This window comes from Eublepharis macularius, chromosome 5 (assembly GCF_028583425.1).
Source record: "Eublepharis macularius isolate TG4126 chromosome 5, MPM_Emac_v1.0, whole genome shotgun sequence".
Lineage (NCBI taxonomy): Eukaryota > Metazoa > Chordata > Lepidosauria > Squamata > Eublepharidae > Eublepharis > Eublepharis macularius.
This window is the reverse complement of record NC_072794.1, coordinates 144,937,401-144,959,817: the sequence shown is the minus strand read 5'-3', so window position 1 is coordinate 144,959,817 and position 22,417 is coordinate 144,937,401. Positions and strand designations below refer to the sequence as shown.

The 22,417-nt window shown below is 42.4% G+C and overlaps 1 protein-coding gene across 1 annotated transcript in view; it reads left to right on the top strand.

The window, feature by feature from the left end:
* The window catches only part of SLC13A3 (solute carrier family 13 member 3), an 83,934-nt gene that overhangs the window by 30,762 nt on the left and 30,755 nt on the right, over positions 1-22,417 (top strand). The window contains exons 2-6 of the mRNA XM_054981171.1: positions 4,547-4,812; positions 9,470-9,624; positions 16,372-16,438; positions 17,712-17,897; positions 18,894-19,019. Of these exons, the coding sequence (XP_054837146.1) occupies positions 4,547-4,812; positions 9,470-9,624; positions 16,372-16,438; positions 17,712-17,897; positions 18,894-19,019 (800 nt within the window). The remainder of the gene's footprint in view (positions 1-4,546; positions 4,813-9,469; positions 9,625-16,371; positions 16,439-17,711; positions 17,898-18,893; positions 19,020-22,417) is intronic.

Below are 22,417 nucleotides of genomic sequence, written 5' to 3'. Positions count from 1 at the left end.
TCTTTGTTCAGCTCATGCTACCCAATCAGATCCCTTGGAGTAGCTTGTCACTCAAAGCTGTCTGTTTCTGTGAAGAATTAACCCTTCTCAGTCCTTCAACTGTTTATACAGCACTTCTAAGCTTTTAAAAATGGACCGTCACAGGAGGTTTGATTGTTTTTTCTTAATTTGGACAATACACTGACAACTGGACTTGCACTTGTAAAAATGTGTGTTAGAGATGACAAAGAACACTGGGTTAAGGTTTCAAAAATAATGTAAGGGGGCGTAAAGGAAATTTTCATTTTCAAGTGGAGACGGGAACAGCCAATGGACGTTAGCTGGCAGTGCTGTGCCCAGAGTAAAACAAGTTATGTAAGCATTGATCCCTATTCTAGTGACGAATCTTCAGTGCTGTGGCTGAATAGCTAAACCTCAAAACTCGGATTATTCCTACATCTGATAATTCCATTGAAGGGAGACAAATAATTTCAACCGATTTTAGTGCAGAATATTTGATTTCCTTTTAAATTTTCAAGATTTCATTTGTGTCTACTTAGTAAGGTTCAACTCCCATTGGTCAGAATTTTGGGTCTAAAGCTTGAGATATGTCTACTGGAAAGGTAGCCCCTGCAAATCCTGCCATGATGCCAGGAGAATACTTGGTGGGACTGTGCCTTGATCTTCTCCCATACTTTAGACTGTCATTTCCATCAGGGAAGTGGGGCAGAGATTGGCACGGAAAGGCACCTTGTATGAGCCCACTGCTACATAGCTGACAGTCTTCATTCTCTTGGAATTGGACCCCCTTGAAAGAATTGGGCCCCTCCTTTTTCCCACTGTTGGTGCACATATCAGACAGCAGCAGGCACATGGGTGGGAGAGTAAGCACACAAACGATGCAAGAGATAGCCTACACTCTTCTGACTGCAGAGAAGGACCTGTCTTCATGTTCATGCCTGCCTTTGCAAGCAGCAATGGTGGCGATGAGCAGTCACCGCTCATTCACTACCTTTCTTCTGTGGACTGAACAATTTCTCCTTGCATGGGCAGTAGGTATGAATGGGATCAGTCATGGCCAGGACTGCCAGCCCTCAGCAACCCCCAGGAGACTGGTGGGAGCAGGCCTTACCCTAATGGTATCCTGCAATTCCATATCTAGCTGCACAACCAGAAACGATGTCACTGTGTTGCAGGTGTATCCTAGAGTGCCCTGTGATGCGGTGACATCATTTCCAGTGATACAGCTGGAAGTTATGCTGCAGTACACTGTTTCATCCCCCATCCTCCCCCATTAAATATTGGCAGGTGAGAGGGCATGCTAGCAGGGGGGCCTGCACCAGTAGTGGGCAAATGGCAAGCCTAGTTCTGGCAGATAGCTTTCCCTCTGCCAGCGAGCAGAAACTGTGCTTGCTTGCCTGACTAAACAACAATTTCTGCTCAGAGCAAACGGTGCTCCATGGATATGAAGGATGTGAACAAGGGGCAGTTGCCATCACCAGATACCTGCTTAGGTGACTGACTTACTACAATACTACAAACTCCTGGTGATGGATCTCTTAACCAAACAAGCAATGTAATTTTTACAAATTTTATATTAAGAAAGTGCAATAGTGCTGAAAGTGCATTAAGGAAGTAAACATATACAATCATATACAATGAATACTTTCCAATACAAATATATACTGCAATTGTTCCAGCCGATATATGACACTGATGTACAAAGCTGATGGAATGATTCCTGGGGAATTATAAGAAACACAGTCCATTTAGTCCATACAAGATGTAAGTGCTGTGAATATTGAGGTAGATAACGTTGGAGTAACCAATGAAGTACAAGACCAATCTTCAAAAGATCATGCTGCGTTCAATGTTATTTCTTCACACACCAACCTCCATGCCCTACAGATTATTGGCCATATCTGTTTCGCATATCAACGGTTTTTCAAGGGCTGACATTACAAGATGTCTACATCATGTTTCCATCAGACCCAGTCGGCTTCTCTCTAGCGGACCATTGCTTCTGGGTTACAGCGGCCAACAGGTGTCCTCAATCTTGTTGAACCTGTGGGTGCTTCTGGAATTATGAGAACACTACAAAATGGCTGCCAGGGGAAAGGCACAACCAGTTGCAAAATGGCTGCCATTGCTGGAAGTGGAGGACTGCTATGCTCCTTTTTACAAAGCACGCTGGTACATCAGAGGGAACAGTGAAGCCAGCAAAGTCCTTTTGTTTAGTAAGAATGCTACTCTTAGGAGTGACTTCCTTCCAGCTAACCCATTCTCCTTCTTTCCCTAACCACTATACCGGTAAGGTATGCTCTATGCAATCTCTTTCCACCCTAGCTTAGAAAGTGAGAACCCTTTTCTCTACCTTTCCTACCCAGTATGGTATTCCTTCAAAACAAAGAGCTTCTATTTCTTTTCTAAAGCAACAAACCTAATTTGGACTTTCTTCCATAAGCATCATCCCCCTTCTGCAGCACAAACCAAGCTCTAAGCTAACACTGCTATGGGGGCTGGGGCCAGTCATAGAACTTCAGTTGTGTCAGATTGGGTGCTCTCTGAAGACAAAAAGGTGATATCTCTTTGGCCCTTCTGTAGCTTTGCTTTAGAGAAGAAATGGGTGGATGACAGGAGATAAGTTAGTGAGTGCTACATAGCAGCAGCCAGGAGCTATGTACTAGGCAGTTTCACTTTCCACTTTGGAGGTTCGGGAATCTCTGCTGTTTTGTAAAGTGAAACCATAGTATTCTTATCTTCTTCCTTCTCTTTCTGAATAGAAGTACTTGTGTAAAGGAGCTGTTGTGTAACTGAGGAAAAACCCAAGGCATTGCCTTGTCCTTCACCGCCAATCATTTACATGGCCGGAAAATTAATGGAGTCACAAGATGCATAAGAAAGTTCTCATCTGAGACCAAAATGATCTGTACTTTAAACAAGTTGGATAATTATTTATTTTTCCAAAACTCACAGCACTTTTTCACAGGCCAATGTGAAGGTGGCTGCCCTGGACAAAATGCGCCTTAGAGGCAGAGCAAAACGAGAAATGTATGAAGAAACTGCTAAGGAACTGAAAAATGTGTTATGCTGAACCATTTCCCAATACTTGTCAGCAGAAGCACATAAAGAAGCATATAGATCTCTTGCTTTAAGCTTTGTGGTGCAAAGAAGCAGTGGGGGAGGAGTTGCTTCTCTGTTGATCTGGGGAAGTCAAAGGTGGTCAGAGAGGATGCTATTCCCATTCCACCATCATTTACATAGAAACTGGTGCACTTTGGCCTCTTCCACCACATGGACACACAGTATGGACTTTGTTTTTCTAAAGTCTTACCCGTAAAAAAAGACAGGATATTATACAGCTTAGATTTGTGCTTAGAAATGTTAAGGGCAAAAACACAAGCACATAGGTCAAGTGAATGCGTTGCCCATCGGTCTGCTCTTGGTAGGAATGTGGGCTTTGGTGAGCTTGCCTAAGGCCCTCTCAGGCTAAAAAGAGATATGATAAAAACTACACATGCTGCTCTGTAGTGGAAAGGTTTCCCATCAGTATTCCTTAAAAAAAAAAAAAGCAGCTGCGGGGAGATTCTGGAGTGTTGGGAAAGTCACACTGGCATCACACTAACATGCAACATAACTTTCAATGTACAACCAGAAATGATGTCATTTGGGAAGAGCCTCTAGGATTTGGCCAAAACTCTGTGGTTAAACCATATGAGTTTGGGGTACATCCTAGAGCAGCATCCCAATGTCTCCCTGCAGGTCACTTCTGTTTATGCATCATGATGTGTGATGCTGGCAAGCCCCCGCACTTCCCCCACTGGCCAGTGAAGCAGCCGCTGGGAATGGGCCAGCGTAGGCTGTAGTTTGGACTGGAAATTCAGAAGTGGATCCTCTACTGTTTCGTTGACGTCTTTTTTCTTATGTGAAGAGGTTGGCTATTGGAAAGAGGGTCTTTACTGTGTAGGATTGCTAACAAGCCTGGAGAAAAATGTCCTGCCCTTTTATTAGAGGCTTAATGTGTGGAAATGGGCAGTTTAAGCTTCTCAAGGTAGGGAGTTAAATAATATCATTAAATTGCTATTAAAGGGACAGAACATTATTCTCCAAGCTGTGGAGGCACTCAGACTTTAAAATACTGCCTCCAAACAAGTTCATGAGGCACCTATGCTATTTGATTTTCTATTAGCTGCTTAGAAATAAATGTCTTTATTTGCCCAGACCGTTGACAGCATCTGATTACTGTTTTATTTATGCGTGTATTGGGGCCAAGACTAAGAAGAAAGATACAGTGTAAAAGTTACAATAAATAAACACAAAGAAATAACTTATCTTGAGCACAGAGAGGAAGTTGACTAAATCTAAAGCTATGAATTGAGATACTTTTAGAATATAGGTGTAGCGACCTCAAATCCCCATAGAAATATTGGCTACCTAATTTGTGGGGTTGGTATTAAAAAGAGTAAGATAAAGATAAGAATTTTAAAGGGAGTTTTTGCATATTCACAAGAACTAAGCGGTTTATAATATTCTCTCTTAACCTCTTTCTCCTTTTGTTTTCTTTCAGGAAGGAAAATGTCTCTACGTAATTCTACTCATGGCCTTCTACTGGTGCACCGAAGCATTGCCGTTGTCTGTGACGGCCCTTCTTCCCATAATTCTCTTTCCCTTCCTGGGGGTCCTCCCTGCCAGCAAAGTTTGCCCGCAGTATTTTTTAGACACCAATTTCCTCTTCCTGAGTGGCTTAATCATGGCAGCAGCCATTGAAGAGTGGAATCTGCATCGCAGGATCGCTCTGAGAATCCTCATGTTCGTGGGAGTCCAGCCAGCCAGGTGATTGAGGCAGTCCCTGAACTTGTCATTGACTTTGCTGCAAAAGTGGATAATAAGGGACTGAGCAAAGCGGACCCATCAAAAGGATTGGTTGACTAAGGAAGAAGCAGTATATTTGCTAGTAGAGGTGTGCAGTCAGATATAGCCCCAAAAGATGCCTGATACTTAGGGTATCAGGTCTGTGGACAATATTCAACTCTGCTGGCACAACTCCCAATTCTAAGGTTATCACTCCCAATAGCATTGGGAGTCATGTGGGGCATACAGCAGTGGCCAGGGAGCTGGGAGCATTCCCTCACTGGGAGTCAGGCCTTGGCCCTTTAAAATTTAAAGGGCTATTTTAAAGAAAGGCCTAATCTGGAGTGCAGTTCTACCCTCTTAGAAAATAATGCCCCTTTAAAGTTTAAAACACCAAGGCACTAAAGTGCAGGGGCACTTCCCCGTTGTCTTCCTCCCTCTTAATTCTGTATGGAGAAGTGGGGAAAGGCCATGACTGTTTTTTTATTCCATATTGGAAGTATTGGTCCGATATTTCTGAAATTTTCTGTTCCTTTCTCTGTTATTAGCATTTTAATATGTATTATGTAATATGCCTTGAGTGTCTCCTGACTTTGGGTATAAGTATGTCTCTATACTGCTCTTCCTCCAAGGAGTTGAAAGCAGCATACATGGTTCTACACGCCTCCATTTTATCTTTACAACTCTGTGAGGTAGGTTAGGCTGAGAGTGTGACTGGACCAAGTTCTCTTCGTGAGCTCCAAGGCTGAGCAGGGATTTGAACCCAGCTCTCTGTGGTCAAACACCCTAACAACTAAACCACATTGGCTCCCAAGTATTGTGTGTTATGTGCCACCAAGTAGCTTTCAACTTATGACAATTCTGTGAATTAATGAGCTCCAAAACATCCTATCATTGACAGCCTCGCTCAGGTTTTGCAGACTGAAGGCCACGGCTTTCTTTATTGAGTCCATCCAACTCATGTTGGGTCATCTTCTTTTCCTACCACCTTCAACTTTTCATAGCATTATTGTCTTTTCCAGTGAGTCTTCTTGTCATCCAAGATATTACAAATAAGTAAATAAATCAACCATGTTATTTCAGAACTATGGTTTTTAGAACACACAAAGAGAAAGTATGGGCATTAAACAGACTTAATTTATTAGTATAGGCATGCCCTGAGGAATGGAAAATGTTCTTGGACTGCTGTTAATCCTTTTATGTGGGCTAATCCCTCTGTCTTCAAGAGATACTACATACTGGGAGCAGAAGGGAAGAATATAAATTAGCCTAACCTGAGGGCTAGCCTGATGGTTAGAGGAGGAGTTGGGGAGACCGTGTTCAGTTCTGTACCCTCCTATGAAGCTTTTAAGTAATCATGGTCTGTCTTTCCGCACAACCTACCTATGAGATAAAATGGGGGAAGGGAACACCAAAATGCCTGGAAGAAATTAAATTAAAATGATCTACCTGATAGAGTTATTGAGTTAAAGTGCTTTGAGAACTCTCTTCCTACATTACCAGGGTCCCCTCTCAGTGCCCTGTGTTATGGTCACATGTGGCTTATAGGTTGTCCTCATTGCCTGTCTCTGTGAAGCCTGATTTGGATTGTGCCTGTGGCATGAATGGTGAATGGGCTTCAGCCTCCTTCAGTTGTCCCCGGGGGGCGGGGTGGGGTATGCTCTTTGGCCCACACTTGTATTCACCAGCAGGTCATATTAGGTCAGGAAGGAAGGCTAAAACTCCACTGTACACACACACGACATTCTTAATCTGAATTGAGCACCATGAACATGGACACACGAAACTGCCTTCTACTGAGCCAGACCCTTGGCCCATTGAGATAAGTACTTCTGCTCAGACTGGCAACGGCGCTCCAGAGCCTCGAACTGGGGTCTTTCCTATCACCTCCTCCCTGATCCTTTGGACCTGCCGGGGATTGAACCTGGGACCTTCTGCATGCAAAGCAGAGGCTCTTCCATTGAGCCATAGCCCCTCCCCATATGCACAGGAATTGAGTAGAACCTGCACATCCTGTGTGACTGGTACATGGGCCACAGAGAGGGGCCCCAGACCCGACAGGTACTCTGTAATGTGTGAAGAGACTTTTTGAATTTAAAGGAGTTAGCCGTGTTAGTCTGTAGTAGCAAAATCAAAAAGAGTCCAGTAGCACCTTTAAGACTAACCAATTTTATTGTAGCATAAGCTTTCGAGAATCAAGTTCTCTTCGTCAGATGCATGATCCGAACTCTGTATACATGGTAAATCATGTTTTTGTTAGGCCTCAAGGTAGTTTATGCTGCATGATAAACTTTCCTCCCCCTCCAATTAATAGGATATGTGAGTGTGGGGCGTGGAGTCAGACTTGCACCAAACAAAGGAGAACACCATAAAAAGATATTGTGCAAGTGACCCACAAAACCACAGTAGGCAATGTGCTGTCTGTGTGACATTTTCCCCATAAAGCTAAGAGACCTTCTAAATAATATTTTGTTCTTTGGTGTAATAAACACACAGTTGTTATTAATTATGGTGGATTCCCAATGGCAGTGCTTCTGTTGTAGGAGCATCACATTTCCCCCAGTTCTCAGAATGCAACACTTGTTTGTAGGGAACATATGATCTCACCCAATACAGCCTCAGTTGGGTTTATGAGCAGAATATGGAATTTGGCTGCGTAAGTGCCATTGGATAGAATATGTGCAATATAACCTTTTTTTGTATATTGTTCGGTTGCTATTGTTGCTTTCTGTGCCCTGTGACAGAAAGGTGAATAGCCAGTTTTTATAATTAAATTAAGCAAATGCATTACGCAAAATAAGGAAAAGAGAACCTTGATCGTGTTCACTCTCTCCCTCCACCCAGCGTGGCTCTATTCTTATTTCCTGTCGCAGCCATCTTTGCCCCCTTCCATTCGCAGTACCCTTTCCCCCTCAACCACTTACAGCTATGCTATGTGGAGCAGAATGTGACTTTTTTCATACTCCCTTTAGCCTGGGTCTGCTGGCACGCCCAAAAACAAGCCAAAAATAGGTCACTATAATGTTGTAAGCAACTCTGGTTTCCCGTAAAAAGAAGCATAGCAAGTGCTGCCAACTGTGGCTTAGGAAATTCTTGGAGAGTTTTGGGTGGTGCTTCAGTAGAGGAAGAAATTCAACAGGGACATAATGACGTGGAGCCCACCCTCTGAAGCTCCCATTTCCTCCAGGGGAACTGATTTCTATGTTCCGGAGCTCAACTGAAATTCTAGGAGCACTCCAGGCCCACCTGGAGGTTGGCAACCCTAAGAAAAGCATGTTTATTTTGCACTCTGTTTCTCTCCATTGGAAGATTGGAGATCCACCCACTTTCCTCCAGATGGAGGTGGGCCCCTTGCCCATTGTGAGGCTTTGCAAATGCCCAAGCCTGCTGACTCCTCATGCCAGTGGCATATGCAAATTCTTTTTTATTGTTGTTGTACCTAATTATTTCTTAGCATGTGTTAGAGCTTGTGTGAACATGCCACTCAAGTGTAGGAGTGCTCATATTGGTCTGTTAAAAAGTTGCCAACATAAGCAAGGCCACCCCTTTCCTTTGCAACATCTGTGTCCCACTGTGATTGTTCAGTACGCATGCATCTGCTTTATACTGATCGAAACCATTGGTCTATCAAACTCAATTAGGGTTGCCAGGTCCAGGTTGGAAAATTCCTGGAGATTTTGGGGGTAGTGCCTGGAGAGGGTGGGGTTTGGGGAGGGGCCTCAGAATGGTATAATGTCATAGAGTCCACCCTCTACAGCAGCCATTTTTTCCAGGGGAACTGGTCTCTGTCACCTGGAGATCAGTTGTACTTCCAGGAGATCCCCAGCTACCACCTGGAGGATGGCAACCCTAAACTCAACATTGTCCATTCTTATGACAGGCGCTTTCCACGCTTCCAGGCAGAGGCCTTTCACACCACTTATTTCCCACTCCTTTTAACTGGAGGTGCTGGGAACAAGCCAAGATCATGCTTCATGCAAGTCAGATGCTCTGCCACTGAGCCACATAGACGCTATTTAGTCTTTGAAGGCTTCCTTCTTCAGTGACGAAGTGCAATCTGCCCAGAATTGCCTAAAAAGAAAGAAGGAAAGATGACCAGATATCTTGCTGCGGCATGTGGAATAGATACAGTGTAACTGGGCTGGGGGCACGACATGTGTGGGACCGTGTCCAATATTCTGAATCAGCGTGAACCTGCATTCTGAATCACAATAAGCCGTCTGTTTTTGATGCCTGCCTGGAACTGTGTAAATAGGAGGCTGCCATGCACCAATTAGGCCACATATGAGTAGAGATTCATACGAGTGTAGAGCTAAGGAAAGAAGAACTTGAATTTGTTATAATCATATGGAAAATCCCCCCCTCCCCCCGACTAGCAGAAGAGGAGAAATGTAGCTACTTCAACACTGTTGGCATCTGATAGCACTGATCCCAGTTGTATAGGCTTGGATGACTTACAGAGTACAGCCAGAGACAGCTTTGTCCTGATTCATCTTCTATAAGGCTTTGGCACGGGAGTGGGAAACAAACAAACAAACAACATGGTTCTTTCTTTCTTCCTTCCTTCCTTCCTTCCTTCCTTCCTTCCTTCCTTCCTTCCTTCCTTCTCCTACTCCCTTTTCCTTTTCCTTTCTTCCAGGCTCATTTTAGGAATGATGTTGACAACTTCCTTCCTGTCTATGTGGCTGAGTAACACAGCCTCAACTGCTATGATGCTACCCATCGCGACAGCAATTCTGAAGAGTCTCTTTGGAGAGAGAGAAATATCTAGCAGGGAGAAGGAGGAAAATCAAGGTAAGTCAGATGGGTTCATTTCAGTGGTTGCTGCAAATGTTATGGCAAATATTTTAATGACAAAATGTAAACCTATCAGTGGTTGAGTTATTGAGTGAGATCCTTGGTTATGTTCCACTTACTAACATGTACATTTCTGGAACACTGCTATTTCCCAGTACTTAAACAGCAGTTTTAAATACTTGTCTTTAAAATGTCCAATTAAAATTGGTGCATTGGAATTAGTACAGAATTGGGCAGGGAGTTATAATTATGAACAGAAGGATTTGCCACTTCACCACACCACAAGCTGAGCTCACAACAATTCCACCAAAGTTCAAACCCAGTTATAACAGGCTTGCTGCCCTTACCAGCACCCCGTTTTCTAAACAAACAGACTGCTAAAAAGAGGGAGGGGTCTGGCAGGAGGGGGAGCCAGTTGACAATTTCAGAGGCCTAGTGACTATTTTAAGGTTTGGATGGTCAAGTCTCAAGGGTGAGGTCATCAGGAATGGCAGCATTAGACACTCAGCCAAAACGGATGAAAAATATCTCAGGCTATATAATGTTGGTGCCCTGACTAGGATAGCCCGGGTGAGCCTGATCTCATCAGATCTCAGAAGCTAAGCAGGATTGTCCTTGGTTAATAACTGCATGGGAGACCTCCAACGAAGACCAGGGTTGCAGAGGCAGCCAATGGCAAACCAGCTCTGTTAGTGTCTTGCCATGAAAACCCCACCAGGGGTCTCCATAAGCCAGCTATGACTTGAGGGCACTCTCCACCACCACCATATAATGTTGGTAGTACAGTGCCGAGCTGCAGTTGAGCAACAGAGTTCTCTTACGAGCTTAGAGATCTTGGCCGTGTGTCAATGGTTGCTGATGCTCTTGTGCAGCAGTCGTGACTGGTTTGTAGAACTGGCGATGACTAACGCAAAAGTGAGTGCATTATCATGTGACCGGTTCCTTCAAACCTCGAAGGCTGTTCGATTCGAGTGGTTTAGGACAGAAGGTTGCTATTTCTGTGAAGTGTCTGTATTGGTTCCACCAACAGCAGTAAGATCTATGAAGACACAAGGTACAGCTGGCCCACATTTGCCATGCCACAAAGTATCCCGAGGGGCTCCCAGTTGATCATCTGGACTAGTGTAGTTCATGCACAGTCTGTGATCTTCTATCCACGCCAGCTACAGGTGGACATTTAGTAGATTTAGAAAATGAGTGGCAGTGCTTAGAAGCATTTGTTCTTTTCCCTAATTTCAGCTGTTCAGAGAGGAGGTCATGCAGTTGCAAAGGAATGCACATTCTCAAGGACACTGCGTTGTTTTTCCACATGGCACTAGGAGAGAGAGGCAAAATAAGCAAGGATCTAGCTGAAGAGCCCTCATTAGGGATGGATTGGCCACTTAACATACAGGCAAATTCCTGGTGGGCTGCTGGCAGCCAGCAGCAAGCAGAGCCAACCCCCATCAACTCAGCTGTCAGAGCCAAGCTACAAGTGACGCCTGACACGGGTTGGACACTTGTCAGCTTCCCTCAAGTTTTGATGGGAAATGTAGGCGTCCTGGTTTTACAGCTTGGCTCTCCATTACAGCTGCAAGACCAGGATGCCTACATTTCCCATCAAAACTTGAGGGAAGCTGACAAGCATCCAACCTGTGTCAGGCGTCACTTGTAGCTTGGCTCTGAGTCAGTCTCAGGCCAATTGGCTTGGATTCTTCAGCAGCAATGATAATTGGTGTCAGCTCACCGATCACCTTCTCCTGAAAGGCCACCAGTCTGCCAGAGGAGGCAATGGATGCGCCAATGCCTGCTGTTGGCCCTGCTGGCTTTACTGTGTTGGCTTGTAGCACAGCAAATTTCACATAGCTTGTCTTGCTCGGAGCTGTTTTAACTTCCCAGTCTGGCCCCCTCCCCCATCAAAACAAAAACTCAACCCAGCTCTAGCTAAATATTAGATTTGCTCCCCCATGAAAATCAGAGATGCTCAGAAATGTCATTAGTTTTTCAGCTCACATGGGAAAGAGAGCAATCTAAATACATAATAGTCATTTAAATCTTGCATAATGATTGACAATATTTCCAGGCATCATTGGGGGGGGGTGTTCACTAATTGCAAAGCAGGAGGAAGTATTTTGGAAGACTATTGCATGCAGGTTTAATTTCTAAATTATGTCAAGGATATCTGTTCTCTGCACCCCCAGACTTACTTCTTCACTCTTCTGTGACTTTACTTCCATATTGAAAATGCAAATTTGACTATTTTAAAATTTATTTATCTTTAGTTTTTTTAACTTCATTTATACCCCACCTATCTCTCCGGTGGGGACCCAAAGCAGCTTACATAATTCTCCTCCTTAACACAACCCTGTGAGGTAGGTAAGGCTGAAAGTACAATACCAACACCTTAAGAGGAGGCAGAGAGAATTAAATAATGACCATGATGGAGCCTTAGTTGCACTTAATTTCACTCAGGGGAGAAAAATACAGAATGGGGCAAATCCAGCAAACTGGATTGAGCAAAAAAAAACACACCCTTGACTTCTGTGTTCCTGTAAACAAGATATCTATGAGCAACCTGTTACACAACAATAGGTGGGACTACACATCCAATTCTACTCATAACATGCATAGCAGACCAATCCTCTGTTGCACCCTTCTAAGCCCATTGATGTCAGTGGCTGCTTAGGCAAGCCATGACAAATTGCTTACAATAGTATTATGTCACCAAGGAAGTATATTTAGCCTATGTAATGTTTGCTTACATTTCAGCTTAGGAATTTTTAAAAATCATATGATAAATAAATCATTTACCAAACATAAGCCTCCTTTCTTTCTTCCTGAAATTTAGGATGTTTCATAAAATTTTGTTTTGTTTCATCAACAACAACAGCAGTTTATTTGTATACCCCTCTCCTGGACAGATTAGTGCCCACCCAGAGTGGTGAACAAAGTCGGTGCCATTATTCCCATAATACAGTTGGGGAGACAGGGATGAGAAATGTTTCGCATTTCCCATTAGTCTGGAATCAACAAGACATTGCAATTCAGTTTCATCTGTTGCATATAGCAATCCCCAGGAGCTGCATGTGTAATTTAAAGCAAGGCCTTGTGCCCATGTACATGGGCTAAAGTACACTTTTGAATCAAGCTCAAATACCTGTAGGCTTTGAGTAAGGGTTGATTTCTGTGAAATGAAGTTTGCAGGTACAAGATGGTGGGGACCCTGGACCCACCTGTGAATTCTGTCTTCTCAACTTCTCTCTTCTAGTCTCTTTCTTTCTCCAGATGCTGTTCTCACTCTGGATCAGATCATAATGTACATGCAGAAGGAGCTTTAGCCTCCTTCCCCCCCCTCCACCACCTGCACTGTTACCCTGAATAGAAATGGTCCAGGGAAGGAACTATCTGGCCATTGCAGAATTCCACAATGGGCCAAATAATGCCGTCCCTGATCATTCCTGTTCAGAGTAACAGTTCGGAGGGGAGGGCTAAAACTCCCATAATCTGATTTGGAGCAGGAGTAGCACACAAGGGAAGACCAGGGAACATGCATCACTGCGATGCAGTTCACAAATTTGAAGTGGGGTTCCCACCCTGTGAACTGTATCTCATGGGAATCAACCCTAAGCTGTGAACTGTGTGTCTCATGGAAATTGACTCTAAACCATGGAGGGAAATGACTTCATTTCCCCAAACTTCATCTAAGAATACATGTGCATACTCCCCCCCCCCAACATTCTTTAAGTCTCTCCACCACTTTTGTGGAATAACCAGTTTGTCACCTCAATGCATCGATCTGGTATAACGCAAAATCTTGTAAGCCACTCTATAGATATTTGGACAGGTTGTTGGTTAAACAGACTTTTGAAGCACTAAAAACCAGCCAAACCTATTGGAATAAGGATCATAAATTTAGGCTGGCATTCTAAGGCCTAAGCATGCATTTTCAGGCTTCCTTTTCTAGTGGGAGACCCCCTGAAAAGCTAGCTCAAAAGAGCAGCCTTCTGTTAAGTGGGAAGGACTGCTACTGCAAGGTGGCACTCTTGTGCATGGGGAGAAGCACTTTACATATCCCTGTGGACTTTTCTGGAACCATTGTCTGTACTACAAGCCATGTCTATATACCACCTTTAATACTTTTCAAAAGGCAGTAGTTTGTGCACAACCTAAGAAGACTTGAACGATTTCAATATGTTGGTGAAAAGGGAGATCAGCTTGGTTGCCAAAGCATTCATGCTCTTCTTTCCAGTGTTCTCCTAGTTATTATTGTGGTCATGGAAGTGAACCTCATTTATATTGCTTCACTGAGCAATAAGACCTGTGATGATGAGTAAATGAGATGTAAAACATGACACTGCAAAAAAGGACACTGGTTCACTGAGCAGTGTACATTTACATGCCTTCTGCAGTAGGGTGAACAAGTCCATAGACTTTGGCCATGATGGACTTTTCTTGTAATTTCTTAACACGTGGAAATGGAACAGCAGGCAACATTCTCAAATGGAAAAATCCAGGGAAATCTTGGCGTCCAAATAGCATTCATTCTGAGAAATGGCATTCCAAAGCTCAGTGATCCCAAACACAATTTACAGCAAATGAAACTCACCAATATACTATGTGCAAGAGAAAAAGATAATTTAAAAAAAAATGCCCGTGAATTCACAAAGCTGCCGTATACTGAGTCAGACCATAGGTCTAACTTCAATATTATGTACTCTGACTGGCAGTGGCTCTCCAGGGTTTTGGGCCGAGGATTTTCACATTGCCTACTACCTGATCCTTCTAAGTTAACATGCCACCGGTTGAACTGCATGCAAAGCAAATGCTCTACCTTGAGCTACAGTGTTGCCCTTTAAAGTAAAAACATCTCATTCAAATATGTAATATAACTGAAAGCTGTCAATCATAGGATAAAGTGTGATAAACAAACAAAAATAGCAACTATAATTACTGTTCTGTTCTCTGCATACTGAAAACTCATGATACTTATATAAAGCCCAGAAGTGCAGCAGAAGATCTTATGACAAGGGAATCTCTTTGGAAGGGTCGAAAAAGAATGGATATGCAAGTTAAAGGCACAAAAATACACTTAGAGCAGACCGTTCCTTGCACCCCTGAATTTATTAACAGGTGAAGGGGGGAGAACCAAGAGATGGCGATTAATGAGGTGGCCAGGGCGGAGAGACTAACCATTAAACTATGAACCTGGCAATGTGGAACATTAAAACCATGGCAGAGCAAAAACAAGCAACCTTGTGAAACAACAACTCAACATTAAGCAAATCCCAGAGACACACCGTTTGTATGTCCATATATAGAGCCAAACAACAAGATGGCTCCAAAAACATTAGGATTCATCTGTGGGCTTGTGCTTTTGACATCACACCTGGTTAGGCCCATAGGCTGGGATCCTAAGACTTATTTCCACTGGTGTCCCTCTTCCTTGTGGAAGCAGCCTTCCATTGTATATTGCTTTCCTTGTGCGCTAGGTACGTTTCAGTTGCTGCATGATGTCTAGCACTGGAGGAACGTGCTCTGCACCTCAGCAACAGAAAAGAACCCTGCAGTAGGAGGCACAAGCCATAGTTTGGGGAACATGAACACATAAAGCTGCTTATACTGAATCAGACCATTGGTCCATCAAGGTCAGTATTGTCCACCCAGACTGACAATGGCCCTCGAGGGCCTCAGACAGAGGGTTTTCCCATCACCTATTGAGCCATTTTTGGAGATGTCAGGGTCAGGGATTCAACCCGGGATCTTCTGTATATCAAGCTGATGCTCTACCACTCAGCTATGCCCCCTTTTCAAATTCCTTTGTGGTAGATGGACATGTTCTATTTTGGGGTTCCCTGACTTGATATATGTTGGCATTTACATGTGAATGAGAGTCCTGGCTTCATTTTGTGGATATCTAAAAATCCAGAGATGTGCAGGTGAATGCTGACTGCTGACTAAAAACAACCATTAAGTTTTTTGGCACATGTCTGGAAAATGAGAGCATGTCTATCTATTTTAAGACACTGATAAAATTATATTTCCTCATTTTTGCACTTGCATTAATGAATGCTCGCAATGTCACCTTTCACTTGGGTGTATCCAAGTATTTAGACATTTGAAGAATTTGTCGGTGGGGATTGTCACATTGACGAGAAGGGAGGGTTCATTGCTCAGTGTTAAGAGTGTGTACTTTGAAATCAGAAGGCCCTACATTTAACCCCTTGCATTTTCAGGGAAAATAGTAAAGAGTCCAGTAGCACCTTTAAGACTAACCAATTTTACTGTAGCATAAGCTTTTGAGAACCACAGTTGTCTTCGTCAGATGTAAAGTTGGTTAGTCCTAAAAGTGCTACTGGACTCTTTACTATTTTGCTACTACAGACTAACACGGCTAACTCCTCTGGATCTATTTGGGGGGGGGGGAATCATAAACAGCAGGTGTTGGGAAAGACCCTTCTCTGGAAGAGACCATGGACAGCTCCTGCCAGTCAGGATGGACTATTTTGAGCCAGATGGATCACTAGGTTAATGGTATAAAGCAGCTTCATACCTGCAGTTTTCAAACACCTCCCATTCCCTTTGTGATTACTTGCAGTTGACCGTGTGACCTGAATTCATTGTGTTTCAGGTGGTACTTTAATTATTCCCAGTGGCTAGAATATAACATTTTTTTTAAAAAGAAAATACTAACACCTCATTGTATAGATATAGTCTAGAAAGCATTTTTCTATATTTCAATGCTTTTCAAAATGCTTTCTCTTCCAGCTTCCATGGAACATAATAACCTTCACACGGTGTCAACTGAGATGCAGCTGCTCGCCACTGTTGATGAGTAAGTTATCGTTACTGGTTGTATTGGAGAGTTTATTTATATATTTATTTACTGTATTTATAGTCAACCTTTCTTGCTGAGACAAGGTGGATTACATAGCGTAAGTCAGTGCAATCAGTAGGGCAGAACATCTAATAAGCAATGTAACAGGATTACAGAAATCTTGAACAAAGCATAAAGTATTAGACATGACACATTAAACAAGGCAGAAATAAAAAACAATGCACTGAGAGCAGGATAATACATACAGCAAACAGGTAACACATATAGTTTACAGTCCATTCCTTTTATAAAAGCACCTTCTCAAACCATTTTGTTAAATATAGCCCTATTTCCTTTATAAAATGGCCTCTTGAACAATTCTGTTTTAGATAAGTTTGTGGAAAGACAGAAGCATGGGAACCTTCTTGACCACCATAGGCAGGCCATTCTACAAAGTGGGGGCCGCTGTGTACAGGCAGTTGTTCAAGCAAATGGGCAAGATGATGGCAAAACCAAGGCTACCTGGATGGCAAAACCAAGGCTACCTGGATGGCAAAACCTGCATGGCAAAACCAAGGCTACTTTTTTATTTTTTAAAAGATTGTTTTAATTAATTTCTGTGCTGCCTTTCTGCCTCAGGCATGCATCCCGCCCTTTTAAAATATATCTGTGGAGTAAGTTCTATTGAACACAATGAGACTAGTGGACAAACTTTCCAAGAAAATGTGCATAGGTTTGGACTGCATTAATATTTTCACAATTGATTCTAATAATATTTCTTACCTTGCAGTATTAAACTTGTGTTATGCATGATAGAAAGCAGAAGAGAGCCATTATATATGCAGATATGTATATTACCCAATGTAAAGGTGGAAATTCTCACACATGATGCTGAAATGTATTCTGCCTCTCCTGTACTCAATAACCTGTGTGGATGTTGTCAGTAATTCATAGAAAAGGGATAGAAAATGAATATTGGGACATTGTAAGTTTTACACTCATGAAAAACAATCTGATTTTAGCCTTGTGTGTGAAAATGCTGTAAGGCAGAGGAAGCATTACCTGTTTTAAAATAGCCATCTAAACAAAAGTTATTCAATGAGCCTGGTTTTATTCTATCACTTTCAAACCTCAAGCAGAATAGTTTTATAGAAAATCCCTTGATGGTATTTTTGGCAAAAACAATACAGTGAAAGTGTCAGTTCTGAAAGCAAAACTTAACCAACTTTTAAAAAAATCCACACAAGGAAACAAAAAGTTTCAAGAATTGTCTTTTGGAATGTGTTTAAAGAAATGATTTGACAGAGAAGAAGGATGTGACCGTTGAAGCGTCCTCAGATTTAAGGAAGGAACAAGAATACCAGACTAACATTTGGAAAGGTTTCCTCATTTCCATCCCTTACTCTGCGAGTATTGGTGGGACAGCAACACTTACTGGAACGGCACCAAACCTCCTCCTTTTGGGACAGCTAAAGAGGTATGGGGGATGGGACTGTGCTGAGAGGACTGCCAATAGTGAGAGTTGCCAAAGTGTGACTCAAGAACTACACATGATTTTTAACTGGTAAAAATGTGGCTCCCAGGCAGTGTGGACAAAGAAGATTTTTGTAGTTACATTTTTAGTGATTTGATGGGAATTTGCTTCTGCCTGTATTGCGTTCCTTTTGAGAGGGGAAGCAGTGACAATGACAGCCTCAGTGTGACCTATGGATGGGGGGCGGGGAATATCTCCCAGAGACTTTTTGGAGGGAAAGTGGAACAGTGCAAGCTAGAGGTGGAAGTACTGCTGTGGACTGTTTTTTTCAGTGGAGTGGCTGTGGTTCTTCTATGTGGCTCAAGGACAGGTCAACAATTCTCTCCGGCAGTTTGTAGGTTCTGCATGAGATGGAGCACATGAATGGGTCTTGGGCTCCTGTGCACTCTTTTAATAGTTGTAGGGCAGCATGTATGATCCAGAATGTGTGTGTGTATATATGTTCACATAAGTCTATGCCTGTGAGCTGTCTTTCTTTTTTTGTGGTGTATATGCTGGTTTCAATTGCAAAATCTCTGCTGACTGAAGGAATTTCTGTCACTGAAGAGATTTCTCCACTTCCTTCTGCCACAGCCCCCTGAAAAGCCACTCCTGTGGAGTTGGAGGTCTTCTGCCAGAGGGGGGAATTGACAAAAATAATCTCGTCCATTAGTGGAATTTTTTTTTTTTTTGCTGGATCCAACCCATTGCATACACAAAGCATACACAAAGCATAGGTGCATATGTGTGAATACAAATCCAAGTGATTTTCTAAACATGTAAATATTTCATGCCAGAATTCATTGTAAGTCAGCCATTAGAAATTTTGGCTAATCTTATATTGGGAAGATGGTTAAAAATTCATATCTGGAATTTTTGCATGATACGTTTCCCTTCATTACATATATAGCATTCTTTTTTTTCAGTTTATATATTAATTTGACTTTCTCCTTCTCAAAGCTTTTTTCCAGAATGCGATGTTGTGAACTTTGGCTCTTGGTTTTTGTTTGCATTTCCCTTGATGGTGCTTTTTCTGTTTGTTGGATGGCTTTGGATCTCCTTTCTCTATGGATGCATCACCTTAAGGTACCTTTTTTCCTGACTTATTTGACTAACTTAGCCTTTGATTCTAACTGTGGTCAAAGTAATAGTCTGATTTTCAAACAGGTTTTCCTGACCTGAAATAGTACGGTAAGGGGGTGGGAGCTATTTTGCCCATGGGAATAACCTGAAAGTACCTGGGATACTCATTGGTTTCTCTAGTGGGCCAAGTAGCACTATCGGGATTATTTCTGGTTGGGCAAATGGTATAGGGAAGAAAGGTTTCTCCATCCAGTCCAGATCCAAACTGGAGGAGAACTTGCAGCTCGCTTTTGACTGATGCACTGGATGGGGACTCCAGATCCAGCCTGTGTAATCTGATTCTGTAACATATGTCTAAGGGAGTTGGGGAGAGATCCTCATGCAGTAAATACAAGCGAGATTTACTTTAGTTATTGGAAGTGCCCTATTATTATGCAGGACATTTTTGTCCCCCCAAACAAATACAGAATAAAAAAGAGGAGCTCTGAATTAGAAGAGAGGGAGCATCCCAGACTGTGTTTCTGAGCCTAGTCTTTATTTAAGGCTGCAAGTGCAGGTCAAGTCAAAGAACAAGCATGATGACTGCATATATGGCCACAAAACCATCATATTCCACGTACAGTGGATCAAATTTGTGCCAAAACCACACGTTGCTACCATGACTGAATTTGAGAATCCCTGCTGTAGACTGTTCCTACCAATGAAAATGGATACCATAACTATCTTATTACCAAATGATAACATATACCATCTGTTGACAGAGAAACAGCTGTGTACTTTAGTCATCATTTCAAAGAATATGATTTAGTCGACATATGGAAAAAAGTTTATTCATGGTTCATACACCTTGGAATACAGGACTCTTTCAAGGGGAATGTGTATTTTCTATAAATTTTGATTGCTATTGCTGTCTACAACCTTTTATTCACTCCCCCTGCCATTTCAATCTTGGAGAGCCCTTGCATTTCAGTAGTTGCTTATTTGTTTTTGGATATTTTGGATGTTCAAAAACAAAGCATTTTTGTCCAGATAGCTCATAGCATTAAAACATACCCTTAAGAAGATATGAAAAGGAGGAACTGCATCTTATGATCAAAAGCAGAACTGATATAATTAATGTATATAATATTCAGTTCAGCAAAGAAGGGAGAGATTTCAGCATTCAGAAGGAAAATCGTAGACCTTGGAGTCCCCCAGTAGACTCATTGAAATAAATAGGCTTAGAATGAAGTAACTCAATATAGGGTATGCAAACAATGTTGCAGACATGCCCTGATCATTCATCATTTGACCTGTGGATATTATTTTAATTTGCTTTATCCTATGTAAGCACAGATGACATTTAGGAGATTTATTTTGGCACTGCTGAGGTCTACAGAGCATGCTCGTTTGCCATAATGAGGGTAGAATTCAAAAGGTTTTTTTTCTTGACTATACTACCACTTAACTTAATTCCTGAGCTTTCGGTGCCTGCATGCATTGTACTAGCATAAATTCATCAGGGTAAGGAGGCATCTCTGATGTAAACTTTGTGGTTAGGTAATTAATTTGCCAATATCTTTTTTTCAGGCATAGTCCTCACAATGTGTTGCCTTTGTGGGTATAAAGTCTTTGCGGGTATAAAGTCTGTGGCTGGAAATGTCGCCCAGAATGTGTTACATTCTGACAAGGATTAAACTTCAGTGATTTTATAACACAATTTGTTAATCTGTCACTGAGCAGTAACATGGGTTTTATTGTAAACCTTTCACTAATCTGGGTATTTACAACATTCTCCCCTCCCCCTCTGCATCAGCTCCTTCACTTGGAGCATTTTGACTTGAGGAATTGCTGATGACAGACAGTATAATAGATATTTCTGCTTACTGCACACATGATATAGAACTTTTCAAGGGAAGTTGTGGCTTTGCTGTCAAAACACATTTCTGATACTCTTCTGACTTTTGATCAAAACTGGATTATTAGTTCCATCAAATAGATGGTCCACTTTGTGCTTGGGTATGTGGAAAACTTATAAATGCAGTTTCTTGATTAGATAGATAAAAGAAGGGAGGACAGTGTCAGTAAGTGAGGAGTGATACACATTAGAACAGCTAAAGCTGTCTTGTGCTGTGACAGAACTTTGGTCCACTCCTAGCCCACATTAGAAGTTGCTTTCTAAGGTCTTGGGCAGAGGGTCTTTCCCTATTTTGATACTTCAGATCTCTTTATCTGGAGATGATCATGGATTTAACTTTATGCAATCTGTGTCTGTGAGCTGAAGCCCCTCTGCTGAACTGGTGGAATAATTATATCCATGGTCATATTCTTAGCTAAACATGGTGGCTTTTTGAAGAGTAAACAGCAGCCATGTAAATAATACCCAAACTAAATTGAAGTGGTGACACTGAGAGGGTGAATTTCGCTTGGATTTAATTCTTTTCCTGCACTATTTTCCTGTTGCAGGTCATGCACACATACAGGAGGAGCTGCTATTTGGGAAAGCATAAACAGGAAAAATGACATGGAAGTCAAAGTTAAATTTCCCCACTCCCACACTGTGGCCTTATCTAAACTGGAGTGGCTATCATGCATGGCCCTTTCTGAGGCGACAAACCTTTGTCTGGGCTGGACCACAGCACTGCAAGTGGGAGCTTACACGATAGTATGTTCACACACATGCATGCACACACACGCCCCAAGGAAAAAATAGCTGTGTGCAGCATGGTAGGAAAGAAACTTGGCTAGAAGCCATCTCCCCGACATTTAGTTTTCTGCAAGGAGAAAATCTTTTCTTTTCTTGGTATGGAGAAAGAGTCAATCATCTGAGCTTTGCAGTCTAAAACAATACAAGCCAGACATAGGTTTACCTCTTCAGTGAAAGCCATACCACAGTGGACTGTGATGGTTTGAAGTGATTTAGAAAATAACCAGTCAAAAGCTGCAAACTATAACCAGGCAAACTCAGGTTGAACTCCATGTGACAACAGCCAGACTCAAGATTGGCACAACTATGAATGAAATGTGTGGTAGGTTTCCTATTTTTATAGCTAAAAGGACACTGGTTACAGGAAAAGAACCTCTGCTTGCCATTTACCTCCCTACAGCTTTTCTCTTCAAGCTCCTTCACTTCCAGGAGTGTAGCTCAGTTGCAGATATGGATGACGGGGAGATAGGCCAAAGGATAGGCTTGTCTGCATGCTCTGTTTGCTCTAAACGTTGAGTCTCTGCCCCCGCCCCCATGAGACTGATGTTTTGTTCAGGGTCAGATGAGGTAGGTTTGTGAACTGGGTAGCCTTGGATATGTGCCTTGTTGTGAACAGGTCAGCACCTGGGCCATTTTCACACTACTAACCTGGGCTGTTTTCACACTACTAACCTGCTTCCATAACGTTGCAAAACGTTGCGCAAAAAATGCGGAA